General features: G+C 42.4%; 1 protein-coding gene across 3 annotated transcripts in view; it reads right to left on the reverse strand.

The window, feature by feature from the left end:
* The window catches only part of ZDHHC3 (zinc finger DHHC-type palmitoyltransferase 3), a 34415-nt gene extending 17661 nt beyond the window's left edge, over positions 1-16754 (reverse strand). For 2 of the 3 annotated variants that reach the window (XM_033060575.1, XM_033060596.1), the window contains exons 1-3: positions 16713-16754; positions 4334-4663; positions 1528-1652 (exon numbers count right to left, since the gene is read on the reverse strand). In XM_033060575.1, coding sequence (XP_032916466.1) covers positions 1528-1652; positions 4334-4639 — 431 coding nt within the window. In that variant the 5' untranslated portion in view covers positions 4640-4663; positions 16713-16754. Of the gene's footprint in view, positions 1-1527; positions 1653-4333; positions 4664-10920; positions 11019-16712 lie in introns of those variants that run through there. The other variant, XM_033060586.2, reaches the window with a different exon arrangement.
* Positions 16755-19370: the final 2616 nt, after the last annotated feature.

Raw genomic sequence — 19370 nt, forward strand, 5'->3', positions numbered from 1 at the left:
CTGGAAGATAGGCAGAACAGGAAGCTAGCTGGTGGAAAAGGAAACACAGAAACCACAACTAAACACTACAGGGAGCAGGAATTGCCCACACTCATACACTTTTACCCATTCAACCACGCAGCTTCCAAATGCTGGCAGGACTAGTTTACTGGGCACAGGGGACTCACTAAATAGCACATTCATCAAAAACACCCTGGTCCCTCTGGCATGCAGCTAGCAGTATCTCCTGCTGAAGCATATGCTCAACCTTGGTGCCTTAAAGTCTAATAAATCTCCCTACGCCACAAAAAAAAGCTTGACTGAAGATTCTCAACAGCATCCATGCTCAGTGATCATCTTCCCAGATCTTAATGTCTGAAAACTTATCTAAAAGGACAGAAAAAAGGGCCATGTTGACAAGCTTTTGTGTTTAGCCAGAGTCTTTTTCATTACCTACACTGCAAGTCACCACCAAGACAGCATTTAGATGTGAAGTTTCATTCATAATTGAAAAGCTGTCAGAGGGGATTTTACAGTAGCATTAATAAGTGATAGGCATGATCACATTGCTCCTGCTGAATAACTGACTCCTGATTTTCATTAAAATTAAAAAAAAACCAAAAAAAACCAAAAAAAACCAACAGAAAAGAAAAACATTTGCAAACTGAAGATCTCAAAACAAATATGAAAAAAAAAGAAAACAGCAGGACAAATTCACTCAACTCATTACCATGTATTTCCCTCCCCAGAAGACCACTGCATGAATCAGCACCAGCCCAGGCTCTCTCTGTATGTATTGGTTTTTGAGTAGGTAAGGAAGTGACACCAGTGTAAACTTAGTAACTACTTACTGGAAAGCAGGTTCACTTGCTTTAAAAGCAGAAGAGAATTTTAGGAAGTAGTTATTTTTTTGCTCACTGCCTTTAGTACTAAAAAGCTCACTACCAGTTACTCTCTTCGGGGGAGTTTATCCTACCAGAAAAAGAAAGGACATGACAGATCAGTAGGCATACTGATCTATCACATAGCACAAAACAAAGTCACAGTACTCAATAAAAATGTGGAAGTCTGAACTCTTAAAAATACAGCTACCAGCTACCTGCTCTTCAGTTTTAACTTAAATATCACTTCTAAATAGAAAACATAGTTAGACAAATGGGTTTGTAAATAAAAACAAAAATGGAAAAGACACCCTTTGGGAGATGTTTTATGGATTTCTACACATTTTGGCATATAATGTCTCTTTTCAAGTGACATTTACATGAAAATTTATGGAATGTCAATTACAAGTCTGGAACTAAGGCAGCACTCAAAAATTTTAAGTGTTTCTCACTTTGCATGAAGTAGTCCCAGCCTCCTATATATGAAAATTTTTCAGAAAATATATGAGATTTCTTCTGAGAAGCTTAAATGTGTCTGTGATTGGCAACAGAATTTATATGCCAATCCCATAACTGACCACTCCAGTCTCAGACTCCAATAACAAGGCACACTGGTGAATAATTCTTGAGGTCCTGATGAAATAGCCATCCTCAGAAAAGACTTTACCTGCAGTGATGTGCTCTGTCGGGTTTGATGCTACAACACTTTGGGCACTTGTAAACCACCTGTCCTGGCTTTAGCTGTAAACTTTCGATGAACTCTTTTGTGGCATTACCTTTGGGTACAGCACCCTGCAGGGGAAAAAAAAAGAAAAAAAAATCCAAACCAGGAGATTAACTTGTGGACATTATGGTTGCTAAGAACAGCAGGATGACTTAAAACTATGGGAGGGGAAGGAAAAAAAAAAGAAAAAAAAAACTTCCTTAAGATCAATAGAGTTTCAAGAAGAGCAAGAAGACTCAGAAAATAAATTTAAATGTGGTCTTAAAATATGGAAGCACATACTTACACATAATTTTGGTGGGGCTTTTGTTGTTTATTTTAAAACATCGATAAACCTTCATTTAAGCAATTAGTCTATTGTAGTCCTACAGTAACCTTAAAACACTAAGAATCCTCATCCCTCTTGTCAAATTTTCTATGTCAGTGTTTTCTATCACAAACTGAAAACTGTAGATGTTTTATGCCAGAGAAGCAGCTTCTTCTGAAGTATTTTGCACACTAAGAGTTGTTGGTAAACAACTCATATAGTTATGCTTCCTTTGTGTATTTCTTATTTAAATTAGAGTTTAAGAATTGTCACATCTGAATAAGACCAGGTAAAACATTCTTAGCTGAGTGCAATTTCCACTTTAAATTATATCTTTAAATAAGTAAAATATTGCTGCTACAGGAGCCCAAGTTTATGAGTTTCCAGTCCTTATAGGGACAAAAATTTGTTAAAAAAACAACAAAAAACAAACAAGCAAACAAAAAAACGGCAACCAAAAACAAACCAAAGAAACTCCCTCTGCTCAAAAGAAAAAAGCCATGAAACATGGCGTAGGAAATCACTGCTAATACATAGGCACAACTTACTTCTGTGAATTTAAGGCTTTTTAAAATTGAAATAAAAACAGAGATGCAATATTTCAATAGATTTCTGATGGAACAGGCTCCTTTTAATATATCTATACAACCTCTTAAAAGCAATAAACAGGAATGACATATGAGTGAGAGAACTGCACATTAAAGCAGTAGTATAAGGTTTTTTTAAGCAGTATTTGAGGGGGGTTTTCCCACAAAAACTCCCAACAGGCCTGACTAATTTAAAAATTACCAAAACCAATTTCCATAAAATGCTACAACTCATGTTCTCTTTCTTCAGTACACAGCAAAGCTCAAATCTTCAGGAATGTTTTTAGTAAGGACCCATTGGAAGCAGTTCCTGAAATGCAGGATACAAGCTATCAATTGGGAAGAACTGAGTTGTTAATTTATTTATAATAAGAATTCTGCTTGTTTGCCTCAGCAGTGTTTTCTGTTTCATTCTGATCCTACATATGCCCCTGGTTCCCCATGTCCTGGAAGCTTCCTTAATCCCAGACTCATTATCTGCCAGATGTTAGTGCATCCCTTCTCTGTATCTTCCCTCCTGCATTTTATTTAGCTGAATTCCTCACTAAAAAAACGGAACAAAATCCCACTGGGTCTCCATCCACATACATAAACCCCATATCACACTAGGAATTAACATGTATTTTCCCAATTACTCTCAACACAGATCATATCTGCTTCTCCAACACTGCCTGTCTAGCCCATATAAAAATATAGCTTTTGTTTCACAAGAGTTGCTGCTAACCCTGCAAAATAATTGCAGTGACCTGAAGGTCCCTAAGTATAAAAATCTCACAACATACAATAATTAACAACCACCCTTAGGATACAAACTATTTAACAAACTGCTGCAACCCTCTATTCCCAAGTCCAGTGATCAGAAGTTTCAGAGGCTAAACTACTGCTAACACTTCTGCCCAGAAGTAGTAGCATGCAATTCAACAGTCTTTACCATAAATTGTGAGATTACACCAAATCAAACCATTTCTGCAGTGCTGTAGTTTCTGGAAGAGCTAGAATCTAAGCAACAAAGATTATACCGAAGTCTTAATGGCACCTGACAAGGGTTTCAAGGGGGAAATAACATTTGGAAGGGTCAGAGGTACACCACCACTCCCAACAGCAACATTTGTGAAGAAGGAGACAGGAGAAGTCTAAGCTTGTCTTTCCTTCCACTGACTAGTGGAGATGGGGTTTTGAACTGAGGCTGCTGTCCAGAGGTTAGTAAGCAAAATAAACCATCACAGGCCATTCAGAATTAGCATGGTGCTAAACTTTGTCACAAACTGAAAGACGAGAAAGTAGCAGATCTGATCTCTCAAAACAATGCCCTATTGGGGATCTCACAAACCTGATGCTTCCCAACTTGCCTAAGAACTGCCAGCTATTAGCATGCTCACACCATATTTGTTTCAGCACTGTCCAATACACTCAACAAAATCAGTAGAATGAGAGATGGTAATGCAGCTTTTCAAAACAACACACGTTCTGCTCCGTTCTGCTAAAGCAATATTTGCCAAGGCAGACAAACAAAACCAGCTTTTCCAGTTTTCCTGTTTGTCAAGACACAACAAGCCACAAACACAAGATCTGCCACTGGGGGAGAAAACAGCACCAGAGAGAAACACTCTCCTTCCCAGTGCAGAAAGAGGAGCTGCTCACACACCAAGAACCTAATGCTGGGTCCCAACTTTGCATCCAACTTGAGTGGGACAAAAAATTAGCATACCACAACAGCAGCCTCACTCAGCAGGCTAACACACAAAAGTCATTTATATCTGCCACTCACTCAGCAACTGAGTTACCCAACATCTAGCAGACAAGAAAAACACCGCCTGTTTCTTTCCAAGACACACAAAGAGAGGTGTATACTTACTGGATCTGTCAGCATAGCACGAAAATGTGAAGCCAAAGCGAGGAAAGCCAAGGTGTTGAACAGTGTGCCATTGATGACACTATAAACATAATCTCTTGATGGAACTAGCATGACAAGAAGGACTACAAAGTCGGCATAGAACACCAGCATCCAGGTAACGACAGCACATGCAATACCACAGCCATCTCGAATAAACCACATTGTTCCCAGGGAAGCGCGGCTAGGAGGTGGAACACACTTTTCCGGTTGGAGGTATTCAGGTGTCCTTTCAATATCTCTGAAGCGGTGGACTGGAGTAATCATCATAGGCTATTATGTCCATACTTGCACCTGAAAGAGAGTCAGAAACAGTGCTCATTGTTCTGCCAGATATCCAGACCTCTGTTCGCATAATGGCATGGTCATCACGCAGGAAAAATGCAGAAAGTGAAATGAAAAAGTAAAAAAAAGTAAATAAATCAAACACAAAATAATAGATTGGGAAACCACACTCTTGTGCTTATCGGAACACTGCTTATTCAGAAGACTCTAAGTGCTTTTAAGAAGTGCTTAATTACACACTACGTCTACCTGTGTGCCACCTATACTCCCTATATGGAAAGGCAACAAGCTTTTTAATGAAGAAAAAGTCATCATCTAGGAGCCAACAGGAGCTGCCACAACAGGAGCTGAAGGAAGTACTTGGCACTGTCATGGGAGGGGAGAAGAGAAAGTCCTGGCACAGCTGGCAGGGTCCCTTTTTGCTGCTTTGGATTTAGGGACAAGAAGGGTCTTTCCTACACATACTGTAAAACTTAGCAAATGGAAGAGGTTTCCTTTCTCCTTACCCACTGATTCCCAGCTTTGGGGTAAAGTGCAAAAACAAACAGCTCTACAGTAGATTTGCAGGAACTGATTAAGAAGAAACCCAGAAAAGATGTTGAAAGGAACTTCTAGTCTTGGCTGGAGGACATAGTTTCCCAACAACAACAGTCTCCCATTCTCATCTCCTCCCTTGGAAGTCTTCTACTTTGCCATGCCTCTCCCTCCATTTTTGCTCCATCCCTCAATGGCAGTTGTTTTGCCTCCCCTTTATGATTTCCAGTCAAATCCACTCTACTGTAGCAAGAGGACCAACACCGATATTATCCCGGCCATTGCACTGACATTGCTGGAGAGTCCTCTCCTCCCCAGCTCTTCAGACACCTTGTCTAGCCAGAGGGTAAGAGCCATCTTGGAACCAGGAACAGTAATGCTCCAAGTATATGCCATGCTTATGTAGTTTCAATGTAACTCCCACCAAATGCAGGCATTTGAGAAAACAGAGAAGGTGCTCCTAAGTCTTTGGCAAGGAATCAATCCATTTGCACTCAATCATCCACCACTCAATGTCAGAGCACACCTGGAATGTTACACTTTGAAAGCAGCTCTTTACACAACCTCTTCCAAAGACACTTCTACCCAGAGTATTTGCTCAGTGCTCTAAGTGCTTCATAACACTACACCCTCTAAGGACCCACCTTCTACAAAAATGGCTACAGTAATTCTACTATCAAATACACAGAATTGCATATCCCTGAATGGAAGGCTTCAGCCTCTTCAAAATAAAGCTTATTCTCATGGCTTTGCAAAAAAGAGCGTTCATTATGCCATAAAAATTCAGAGAAAATGTTCACCACTAATTATGTTTTCAGCCAAAAAAGTTCACACTAAAGCTATTTTTGTCTTTAGTTGTTTAAAAATTGATCTATTTTACAGAAAACATAGTGAGCGAATTGCAGAAATCCCTAGGACTTCAAACTTTCCTCCAAATTTTATGGCTAAGTTCTGCCAAGTACAAGAAGAAAGTGCTACTCTGCCAAACACCAAGTAAAATGGAGATCTTGCTGCCCCTATGTCAACAGGGAAGGAGAGGATAGTTTACTTATCAGTTGTTATTTTAATAAGACCAAATTCATAAAAGGACAATTACTCTTTCATGGCCAAAGGTTATTAATGAGCAGGATGATTAATTACATCCAAGCACAGAAGTGATGAGCTTTGTGCACGTGAGTGCGAGTGACATGAAGAGAGGTACTGGAATTGCTGTGGCCACAGTGAGAATCAAAAGCCAGGAGCACAAACTTCCTAGGTGCACAGAAGCAGATGAACTAGCCCATTTACAATATTTGCTTTCTAACACAACTTGTATAAACAAACTAGGAGAATTAGGTATTTTCTTATCTTTCCACTTTGAACATTTAGCATGCTGCCAAGAGAGTTTAAAATGGTTTATGAATCTGAAGAAAGTCAAGTGGATTAATGTTAAAGCGTATCAGTCTTGTATTTATACACACATCACACAGAACAGAAATATCAAGATGAAAATGTCCATGTGAGGATGACATTTACTTTATCAAGAAAAAAGCCCACAACAAAAAACCCACTCCTCATTCACAAAATTCACATAGCACATTGTAATTACTCTGTATTTTAACCACAGCTATAAGTTAGCCTCATAATTCCTGATATTTAGGAAGACAAGCTATGCAATTTTCATAAACAGTGATTACCCAAACAATCTGTCAGTCTAAGTTCATATAAATCTATACCTACTAGTACATGCATACCTTTTCTCCTGTTTTTCACAATTTCTGTAAAGATAATTATGTACTCATACATTAACACAGACTTAGCGAGTATTTCTAACATTTATTTCTTCCTCAAGGAAACAGGTTAACCTCCACTGTGTTGTTTAATAATCTTATTAAAATTGCTATGCTTGTTTGCCAGCCCAAAATAAAACTGGCATAATCAAAGACTTATGCCTGACAACAGTGCTTAGTTGACAACAACATCACATTATATTAAAAAGTAAGAAATAAAACAGCAATTTAGGTGTTCAATTTTCAATTGAAAGTTTAGATTTGATATATGAGGTACAGTAAGAAGCTGGGCCAGTCCTGAACACATACTCTCAGGACTTTTTGCCTAGACTCTGAGACTTTTTTCTCCCTAAGGTTTTGAATCCCAAAGTAAAGGAATCAAACAGCCACATGAAAAGCAAATTCATATTTAACAAAAGAATCAGTTTGATGAGTCACTTCAAGGTCAGTATTTAGCAAAGACTAACTGAAAGCTGAACAAATACACAAGTAATTAAGCTGTGGGTTTAGTCCTGAACAGCCCACTTCAGGAGTGAAATAAAAATTAATCTCTCTTGCAAGTGCAGGAAGTGGTTTCATTTCAACACAAGTTCCACAGCTGTCTCCCAGAAATATTATTGAGCTAAAGCAGAGAAAAACATAAGAAAAATCGATTGCCATGTAACTGTCTAAGGAGAAACTGGAAGGAGCCCTGAGGCCCCATCAGTCTGAAAGTCTGGAGGCTCATTCCTACAGTGAGTTAAGAGGACAGAGCACAGGCCCTTGATTATGGTTGGAGGACAATTTTGTTATTTAATGTACTCTGCCATTTAGTGCTTGCTTTAGAGGCCTCATTATGCAACAAAATAAATCAGTACATAAACACCATACATTGTTTGAGAAATACATAGGTGTTTTAGTGCTCATTATCTTAAAGAGTCAAGCTATAATGGCCTAGAGTCTCAGCTTCTCTCCTGTATGACCCAGTTAGTAGTTTTTTTTAAATTCCTAGTTCTTACATACACAAACATCTGTTTTGGTTTATGCTGTCCAGTTTGACATTTTGGTATTTTCAGATAAATAATACAACCTCCAAAAAAAAAATAAAAACAAAAACACAAAAAAAAAAACGGGGTTGCAGCCGGGTAGAAGCAGTAACTTGTCCTAACTGGTTTGCCCTTCAATCATGCTGCATATGAACTCAATTTATAATACAGATGGAATATGTCAGCTCCTCCTGCTGTGGAGCAAACAATATATAAACAATGTAGGCAAAGGGCTTAAGGACTTAATCTTGGTGTCAGGCTACCAGAGAGGCCAGTAGGTAAGTGTGAGATACAATAACAACACACTCCTCAGCTTAATGACGTGACAAAGACTTTTTCTTTTTTTTTATCTGGAAGGCATTTGGCAATAGGGGAACAATCAAAAAACATGTAATGCATAAGCTAGAAATGTAAACAAAGCAAATGAAAATCTACTTCCTGCTACAATGAACACTTAAAATATGCTTACACCCTATATAAACTGTCTTTTTACCTGCCATAAGCCATGTAAAAAAACTTGGTTTTTAATGGCCTGTGACAGCTTAAAAACGTGCTAAAAATGCACAAACAAATGATGTGGGCCTTCACCCAATAAATACCTGAAAACTACCCGAGGTTCTGATGTAAAACTTAGAGCAAGCTTAAAACCACCATCATAGTGAACCTGCTGATTTTCATGTACTTATTCATGTTAGTGAAGTCAAGCACATGAGTATGACTTGCAGAGGTGTAGCATTACTATGTACATTGCAACCATTTCCTCTATTACAAATCCATTAACATTGAACTTTGCGAAGAGGTTACATTTTCATTCTGTCATATGAACAAAGTGAATTTCAAGTTCTGCAAATTACATGAAAACAATACTGGAGGGGGGGAAAGAACAAAAACAAGACAGATCAGGGCAGATCATGGACCTTTTTTTGGGTTTTCAGTTTGGTTTTTATTTCCTTTAAAGAAATACCTCTGAACAGCTTTTATGACACACAGAGTACCCTGAGAGCTGACAAACAACACTAAAGTTAAATTTTTATCATCAAAAGGAAGCATACTATATTCATGACAGCTAAAGTAGGCAATCTATATCCATGGGACAGATACAAAATCAACCAGCTCCAGACAGATAAAATGAAACTGCATGAGAATTAATTTTCAAGTTTATTTCATTTTTCTTTACATAAAACTGCACAGATTAAAATACTGCATATTTAATCTTCCTTTGCAAGAGATGTAAGAGAAGGTGAGTTTCCTAACTGAAAGGTTTTCTACCTATGCTCCTCCTGCCACACTTGTATGCAGCCAAAATCTAACATGCTTGTGAATACTTGCCAAAGCAGAGATAATAAGAAAATATCAGTATTTATACGTATTTTCCTAATGGTTCCTGCAATGCCTAAAAAGTTTTATCTGATCTGCAGGAGTGCAACAAAACTGGCCAGCTATGCTGAGAATTTTTGGCAGTCTCCTGCAGATTCATCCAGATATCCGTGGCATGGCAGTTTCCAACCCCTGGTTTATAAAACCCTGGAGGGTCAATGGGACATTTCTAACAGGTCTGTGAAAGGCAGCTAAAAAAAGCAAACCTATTATTAGAGCAGGCTCAAATTTTCTACAGAGAGCTATACTTCCACTGAAATACTTTTGGGATTCCATACATGGTTAAAAAAAACCAAACAACAAACAAAACAAACCCCACCCCAATTCAGGCTAAAAAACCCAAACGGGTAAAAACCTAATCTTGGGTTACAATGGCGAAGGCAACAGGGAAGAAGCAGGCACGGAAGTTAACACTGTGCTTACAGGATACCCAGTGACTCAGATCAAATTATCACAGGGTAAAGTTGGCGCTGCCAGCCCTCCTCCAGCCACTCCAGGAGCAGGGAACAGGACTGTGCCTACCACAGACATTTTTTCATTTTTCTCCTGGAAATTCAAGCTACATTAAGGAGTATACAGTAATTTCATTATTATAAGCCACACGTTCGGGTGTCGGCAACTTTTTGTTCTTTGTCCATATATAAGCCGCACTGGATTATAAACTATATTTTCGTTCGCAGCGAGGATCCACGTGCAACTTTCACAAAGTTGTGAATTAGTAACAGAATCGCAGGATCGTGGGGTTTACTGGCTTGGCCCAGGGCCGTGCGGACTCGGCTCACCACTGCCCCGCTACTGGGGCTGGGCGGGCTCCGGCTTGGCTCGGGGTTGCTGCAGGCTCACACTTCTGGGTTGGCAAATTTCTGAATTTCATCCATATATTGGCCGCACCTGATTATAAGTTGCACTTCTGGGTTTGGACCAAAATTTTAGTCAAAATGGTGCAGCTTATAATCGTGAAATTACTGTAGTTACAGCCTAAATACTACATTACCAGCTACGCATCTGCTTTTAGCAAAAGGATCACAAACATCTCAAGATTCTCCTGAATCCTTTGGCTCCTGAAGTCAGGCAATTTCAACACTTTCAGTTCCCACAAAAAGAAAAATGGCATAAAGAAATCTTTAAAAAATTACAAGGTTTAAAATAAATTTGTGTTTCCTGAGGGTAATTGCACTGGTTTGGATTACCTCCCTTGAAAATGGGAACAGAGATCACATAAAATCAGATGGTAACCAATTTATAACATTTTTCTTATACATGAAGGAAGTGGGTGCATTACAATGCTTTATAGTAATTGTTTACAAAACTGTTTATAACATCAACTATTTTGATGTTATTTTCTATTTTTATTTCTTACTGCAAAGAGGTCACACATGAACAAGAGCTTTGTAAAAATGGCTCATACTAAAATCATACTTTCATTATTTTCATTAGATGCATCTTATTAGAGAGGAAGATTTATTTGAAGTCGTACCTTCCTGAAGAACACATTTGAATAGAAATGCAAATACACAGAGGGAACTTCTCCCTAAGGAGAGAAAGGGGAGGAGGAAATTACCTCAAAGACATCTGTCTTATCTAGGAACTCCATCCTGAGGGCTTGGATTGGGCTGAGTGACAGCCTCAAAAGAGATGCAAACCACATAAGGCACAAACCCCGTGGTTCTCCTCCAATTTACATCAGTGTAGACAAGAAGCAACTTCAAACGTGCCAGAGGAATTCCATTAGCAGAACTGAAAGGAAAATAAGGCCATGTTTTCTGACTTACAAATACAGGGGTTTCCCTGTCCTGATGCTTGTCGTATGCAGTCTCTCAGGGCAGATGGTAACAGCTTCCTAGTGAACGTCTGTATCATTTCTGTTTAACTAAAGGACATGTATTGTATAAATAAATTATAATGCAATAAAGATTGACCTAAGAGTCTGAGTTATCTGGTGACTGCATCCCCACCAAAAGGCCTGTCAGCTGCCAGCCTGAGCAAAAGAAGCAAAGACAACGTAGTTACTGTCCAAGGTACAAAAACAGTGGACCACTATGAATGAGTGACAAAATTGGGGTAACATGTAGAAACAGGGCACAAATCACAAGGGCTCCAAGACAGGTCAGACTTGGATCTGACTTGGTCTCATCACAAAGTTAGTGATCTTAATAAGTCTTTCATCACAGATAGAAGGTACTTTATAAAACTGCCATTAAGTAATGAAACATTATAAAATAACTGATAAGTTTTTCACTATCAGAGCTGCAAGGGGAACAGAGAAATTCTGTCACTTCAGTCTTCTGTCTTCTTCAGATTTCTGCCATAGTTTCCCAATAGACCAAATACACACAAGCTATTTAACCTGTGTCTAAAGAGAAATATTAATCCTGAACTTACCATCTTTGTTGCATTGCCACCTATCTAAAGTTAAGCATTGGAAGGAAAGAGCAATCTTTCAGGAGAGACTGCACCAGGAAACAGAAAACAACAGATGAAGATGTCATGCTTTCCCACAGCATTGCAGTTATCCTGAATGCACAGCCTTATGAGAGACAAAACAGGAGAAAATGTCCTGGCCTTTTAGACAGCTTTGCAATTTACATGCTGACTCAGGACTTAAAATAGCAAGACACTGGATTAGGGGAATGTAAATTCTCAATTTGTCCTTTATCAAGTTTTTTTTTCTTTTTTAAGAAAGACAAAAATTAAAGGGAAAGGTTTATCTATAAAACTGATATTATTTTTAGTTTCAATTTTAAAAACCACACAATTTTCATGGCATAAGAAATACACTTTGCAGAGCAGGAAAAGAGTTGCAGTTTTAAAGTTTTAATCCTAGTAAGAAGCTGGCAGAACCATGATAGCCTAAAAAAATATTCTGAACACTATATTTCAAGGCAGAAAGAGCACTGCAACTATCAGATATATGCTTCCATTCAACATGGTCTATCACAGGATTTGGTTCTCACCTGCTTTTGCTACAGCTCCCCCTTTACAAGCACAAACAAGTCACTAACTCTCTGATTTTATTCTCCTGCCTTACCACATAGGGGTAAGTAAAGATGTAAGTATGAAGGCGGTAAGGCATTTAGATTTGAAATCTACATACTACACCTAAGCGGATCCCTAAGCCAACTACAGGAAGTATAGAGGGCATACATTAAAGCACCACATTAACAACACAGAGACCAAAAACTTATCACCTTCATCCTGTAAAGTTAAATTCACAACTAGAAGAAATATATGCTGCTACTTCAGAGAACTGGAAAAACCTGCAGGTTCAAAGTTGCTGTAGGTTAAAGCTTTTAAAACATAGCAAAGAACATCTGAGCTGGCAAAGTAACCATTTCTTGGTTTGCTCACTTTAGCACTGGCAAGCAGAAGGGATCCTAGCTGCCATAAAAAGCACAGTTTGTGTGTGTAAACCTTAATTGTCCTGTCCTTTGAAATACAAAGAGCTCAAGACAAGACCAGCTACCATATATATCTTACTTATCTATTTGACATCAGTATTCAAGTCGCCACTGCAAAGAACAAAGACGCATCTCACATTACTACCTTTACCACCTGCTACAGCCCTCTCTGTAACTATAGTATGATATCATTGCCTTCCCACTAAGTCTGCATATGTCTTTCTTTACCTTTTTTTTCAACAGCATAGTGCTTTACACTACCTTTACTCACTCACACTGTTTCAGCTTCAGACCACTTGTTTTAACTTCTGCATGCTGCACCACATTTAAGATTGGTCACCCCAGTCAGTTCTGCATTATGGCAAAACTCACAGCTGAACATGACAAACACACCATCCACCACCAGCCCAGGAGTAGAAACATTAACAAGGGCCTTGCATTTCCTCTCATTCAACATTCCTCCGTTGTCAAAGGATCTTAACAGTGAGTCTTTTGTGTCTTTTTTTACTTGCTGGTTTATTTGCTCCTGGAATAGCATTTCCCAACATTTTTCTAGTTGAACTCTGCTGCTGTACCCTTTCCTCTCATTTCCTTACCTTCCCATGCCTATCCTCTCTTTCTTCCCTCCCATCCTTGCATTCCTACCTCTTGTTCTGTAACAGCACCGGTTCTGTAACCCTGTGGTACAAAGAGATATGGGGCTTATATAAGCCTAGACAAATCTCTCACTCCAGTCTCCAGAAACAGTCCCAAGCAGCCCTCAAGCTGGGGACACAGCAAGAAGCAGGCGCCAGGAGTTAACAAGCCAGCGCTCCCATGCAGTGAGCCAGCACCTAGCTGCACCTTGCCTCTAACACCTTGCACCTCACTAGCAGGGAACTGCTGCCGTATGGGGAGGTCTTTGGTACCCACACCCTACAGACAAACTGTCTCGGTCTTTTGGACTCCCTCTTAAAAGGACAATGTGTAAAGTGTTATTGGCAGACTTGCTGCACTGCAGCTCCAGGCAAGGGCTATCTTCTTTCCTTATTTTCTACACACCAGAGGAAATACACAGTTTCAATTAGGAAAGATTTAGCTTCTCATTTTCTTGAACACGACCAAAGCTTCAGATCAGTTACATGCACAGGTTAAATATGATGTTCTGGGTACAATCGGTCACATTTAGTTTGCTTCAACCAGATAAGCAGAGGATGAGGAAATAAAAACTGGCAACAAGCTATTCTGTTGTGTGATATTTTACATTATCTGCTGCCTTCTGTCAGGAAGGCAGAAAAACTGTATTCCGGAATATTGCCCTAAGAAAAAGGTCATGTCTACACTGCAGAGGGATCAGAGAACAGCATAAGCTCAGCCAACTAACATCTGCAGAGACTGGCTGAGCTACAGCCAGGCATTTTCAGACTGACACCACTATGCCTCCACACCATTTAGCCTCCTCTAATGGGGAGAGATGCCCTGTTATAGCTGTATGGGAAATGTCTGCACAGTAAAACTGGATCCATGAACAAGTCTTCCTGAAATAATGCAACACACAGGTTTAAACTGCATGGACTGTGCAACAGTGCTGACTCCTGTTCTCCTGGAGGTGCATGGCAATCCACCCATTCAGAAAAGTAAATTCATATTAGGTAAGAAAAAGAGATTCACCAAAGCTGAGCTACCATTTGCCCAGGACACACATATACTGCTGAAGACTGTCAGCTGTTCCCCTTCACTGGCACAAAGGAAACTACACAGAAAAAACACATAACTACTTGGGCACGGCAGACCTGCATCTGTTGAGGAATTAAGCACTCATCTTCTTGTAACTTGTCACTATCACGCGAGGGAAAGCAATGACAGCAACACAGGACTTCTCCAAGTAAGAGAGCCGTTTATTCACCAATACATGGGCATATTTATGAGGATCGCAAAGCTCAGGTAGGACAGAAAACTATTGGACAGAGTAGGAAAACTATCTCTGTCACATACTTGCAGTACCGTTACTCACAATACCACAGGTGTTCAATCTATGTTTTTCTTTTCTTGCCTAGGAATGTCTGCAGCCCCAGAGCTGTGTATTCAAAACAACCTGGGAAAGTTTTAGCCCCCAAGAGAAACGAAAGCTGTGTGCTTGCTACAGCCTGAGAGAATCAAGGTTGGAAATTTTCCTAGGCCCCATACAGCTGCCACAGTAACTTGCTTCCATTATTTGGATTAAATTACATTTGTGTACTTCTGTCTACAACCAAACAAGCAATTTCAAACTGAAATAGACACCCAAACTGAAATAGACATCACTTGAAAATTAAAAGGAAGCAGAAACATACATGAGAATACCCAATAGATGTTACTGCTATAGGTCCTAAATGTCACAACAAATACTTTGAGTTTTAGGCAGACCTGATATTTGCCCTTTCATAAACCTATAAACACAAAGAGTTTCTGGATCACGCCTTCTAAATCTCAATGAACATCCAGTCAGACACAACTTACTACCAGCAGCAGGTCCCTCTGGTGTGACAAACACTATTGCATCAGTGAGGCAACACCAAGAGCTACACTAAAAGATGTAAGAATGGCATGGCTCCCCTTATGATGACTCTTATCACTGAAATGCCTGTAATGCTACACAAAAGACTTACTTGTTGCTTTCAATAAGCAAAGAAAAACATGGTCATCACTAATGCCTTGCTATGTACACCACGAGACACCCAATGCAGTCACTCACCGTAACTCACCAGTCTCTCCCTTCTCTGTAATTCCACCATATCAGAACAACCATCCAAATTTGGGGTCCTTTTCTATAGATCTGACATTCCACACATATATTTGCTGTGCCAGGAGTCTGGCACACTGTCGCTCTCTCTCACGCTGAAAAACACAGTTTATCTTTTCTGAATCAGGATCAAAGGAAAGAGATCTAACGAACTTTGCTGTCCATCCCGCATCCCTCAATAGCACAGAGGGAGTGGAGAGAATGTCAGGGACCAGACTGCTGCCCCCTCCTCCCCAAGGCCTTCTTTTCTTGATTGCTTCCTTGAAGACTATTTTCTAATGATCCATCGTGAATTCTAGCTTCCTCTTAAAAATTTACCTTACAGAACTACTCCAGTAACACTTTGAAGCTGCCGTTCTAAACCAGTCCGGATTACTTCCTACTGCCACGTAAAACTCACAATCCATTTCAACTATACCCGCCACAGTACAGTGCCATGGTTTTGCCACGGATTGCCCCCGATGCCGAGGGCGCACCTGGCCGACAGCGCCATTCGGACAGCGGCAGTCACACGCCTGGTGACCAGGGCCACCTCGGAAGTGACAGGGTCAGCTCCACTCGCTGTCCAGCTGCTCGCTGGTGGGCATGTCCCATCGCTACAACGCATTAGCAACTTACAGGACCACGGCAATCCACTGACAGGTAATACGACCCCAACGAAACCGCTGGAGACTCCGACTTTAAATTGCCTGCCGAGGGGACTCAACACTGCTCCGAAAGGCCACGGACAAGACCTAAACCAGTCTTTAGCCCGGTATCATTTAACGTGTTCAGCCTCCCAGTATGTAAAGCCCAGCGCTGGAAGGCGGCGAAGGGAGAGCGGGAGCCCTCCTCCCGCTTCCCGACCGATGTCCACAGCTCCTGGGGACGCTGCTGCTCGAATACGACCCACCGCCCGGCCCTGGCCCGGGGCCCCGCCGAGGGATGCGGAGCACCGCGCGGCCCTTGGGCGAGCGCGCCATCCCTGGGCACGCGCGAGGGGCCGCGCGGGCCGGGGACACCAGGGACAGCGGCGGGGGCCGGGGGTCAGCTGGTGGAGCGGCTCAGGCGGCGGCGGGATGGCATCCACCAGCGGCCCGCTCCCGGTTCTCACTTCTCCGCTTGCTCCCAGTTCCCGCTCCCGCCCCGCTCCGCCAGCGCACACACCCGCCCGCCCCCCAGCACCCCCCGCCCCGCGCTGTCAGTCGCACCCACCTATCCCAGTGGCCGCCGCCGCCGTCGCGGGTCCGGCGCGCCCCGCCGCCCCCGCGCCGGCAGCGGCACGGCACAGCACGGCACGGCACCGCACCGCACCCCCCCTTCCGCCGGCCGCCCGCCCGCCCCTTGCGCGGAGGTGGAGCGGCCGCGGGGAGGAACCAGGAAGTGAACGGCGGCGGCGGGAGGCAGCGCGTTCCCGGCCCTGCCCTTCCCCGCCCCGCCAAGGGCTCCCCGGCCCATGGACGGGCACCGGCGTCGGGCCCCGTGCGGCTGCGGACCGCCTGTGCCGACTGCGCGTTAACGGAGCGGTCGTGCGGGTGCCTGGGGGGAAATGCGAGTTTTGTGAGGAAAAGCCCCACACTTTTTTTTTTTTTTTGACATGGAAACAGATGGTTCTGCCTCAGCGGGCACCTCTGAGCCCCAGATAGGTTCAGCGTGGTTTTGGTTTGCAGGTATCCAAAATCTGTTTGCAGCCAAGGAGGAGCCGTACTGTGTAGAGCAGTGAGGATGTTTTCAGGACTCTTAGGAGGAAAGGCTGAGGGAGTTGGGGCTGTTCAGTCTCCGCAAGAGACTACTGAGAGGGGACATCATTAATGTGTATAAATGTGTAAAAGGAGGGGGGTGTGGATGTGCCAAAGAGATGGAGCTGGGCTTCTCTCAGTGCTGCCAAGCACTAAGATGCAAGCCAGTGCGCAGAAACTGATGCACAGGAAGTTCCACCTGAATATGAAGAAGAACTTCTTTACTGTGTGGGTGACCATGCACTGGGAGGGGTTGTCCAGAGAGGTTGTAGAGACTGATTCATTGGAAATACTCAAGAACTGTCTGGACACAATCGCGTGCGATGTGCTCTATGATAGCCCTGCTTGAGCAGGGAGGGTGGATGAGATGACCCATTCTGTGACAGAGTGCTCCACTGCAGGTGTCATGTTCAGAGCCAGAGCAAGGGCTGAGTTAGCTTGACATGCTCTATGTCAAGCCACTGCTTCCAGCCTTTGCAGCCTTGCCCAGGGATTAATCATGCAGTGCAAATCACATTTCAGGGGGTTGCCTCAGACTGGCTTTATTTGAGCTGTGTTGATTTGGCATAGGCTGCTTTTTTGGTTGTGGAGGAGTGCCAGAAGTGGCTTCTGTGAGAAGCTGCTAGAAGCTTCCACCATGTCTGACAGAGCCAATCTCTGATGGCTCCAAAGATGAACATGCTACTGGCCAAATTAGAGAGGTTGGTAACACCTCTGTGATGACATATTTAAGAACAAAATCAAAACAGCACACAGGCAGTTTTTTCCAGGGGTGGCAGGTGCTGCCACCAGGGCTATCCTGGCAGAGCACACAGAGATGGACCGCAGCAAGCCTTGCCTTCTTGGCCACCCCTAGACAACTGTGCTGCGAGCAGAAGGGCAGCGGCAGTGGCAGCAACTTCTTTCTGGTGCCCCGCATGAGCAGAGACATTAAATAGCACCAGTGCTGCAGTGGCCACCACTGCTTGCTTGGTGGCTGTGGGACCACCTGGCTGGTGACAAGAACTGGCCAGAGACTTCCCGATGTAGAACCTAGATAAGATCAACCTCTCAGTGCTGTAGGATCCTGCAAGAATCTTTGAACTGGTGGAATTTGTTTGCAATAATACATACAGCAGCAGTTTTTCCTCCAGTCAGAGGAGGAAGTGAGGGCGTGTGAGGGAGAAAATCATGGTGGCACCCAGGTCAGTGGAAAAAGAAGGGGAGGAGGTGCTCCAGGTGCCAGAGCTGAGATACCGGTATAGGCTGTGGTGAGGATTATGGTGAAGCAGCCCACAAGGTCCACAGGGGATGCAGATATCCACCTGCAGCCTGTGAGAGAAATACTCACACTGGAGTGGCTGGATCCTGAAGAAAGCTGTGATCCAGTAGGGGACCCAAATGGAGAGAGTGGGCCCTTGCTTCCAAACTAGAGCAGCCCATCTTTACAGGACTGCACCCCTGGACAAGTAACTCACACCGCAACAGTTTTGAAAAGACTGTTTTCCCATGGAAGGGACCCCCCACCATAGCAGAAGAAATACTCCTCTCCCTGAACAAACAGAAAAAAAATTCTCAAGTGACAATCTAACCAAAACTCCCGTGCCCTGGTCTCCCTGTGCTGTTGGTGGGAAAGAGGGAGGGGCTGGGGAGGTGGGGGGGAATGGTGTTTTAAAGGCTTATTTTACTTCTCATTATTCTCCTCTGTTAATAATAAATTTACTTTATACCTTTTAATTTGAACCTGTTTTGTCCTTAGTGTTTTCTCCCAATCCTCATCCTCAACTCATGAGCCCTTTGTAATTTTTTTTCCTCTCCTCTGCCCAGCTGAAAGCAAGAGAAGGTCAGTGAATGGCTTTCATGGGTGCCTAGTGACATGGGCCAACACACATTTATTTACCAAGATGAAGTTAAAGATATTGCTTTGCCTTTGTTAAACCCCCCCCCCAACATAAAAACCTCAACAAGCCCAAGAAACAAGTAGCATCTTTTTTTTGTATGATAAGCTTCATTACTGCCTTGTGCTGGAATTTGAACGTCCTCAGAAGTGCTCTTTAGGACAAGAGGTTGGCCTTCTGTACTCCCTGGGGAAAAACAAGCCAAACCTGGGCTCCTCCCACTTTTGAAAAACTGCTGTTTGCATGTGAACAAGATT

The sequence above is a fragment of the Catharus ustulatus genome, chromosome 1 (genome assembly GCF_009819885.2).
Source record: "Catharus ustulatus isolate bCatUst1 chromosome 1, bCatUst1.pri.v2, whole genome shotgun sequence".
Taxonomy (NCBI): Eukaryota; Metazoa; Chordata; class Aves; order Passeriformes; family Turdidae; genus Catharus; species Catharus ustulatus.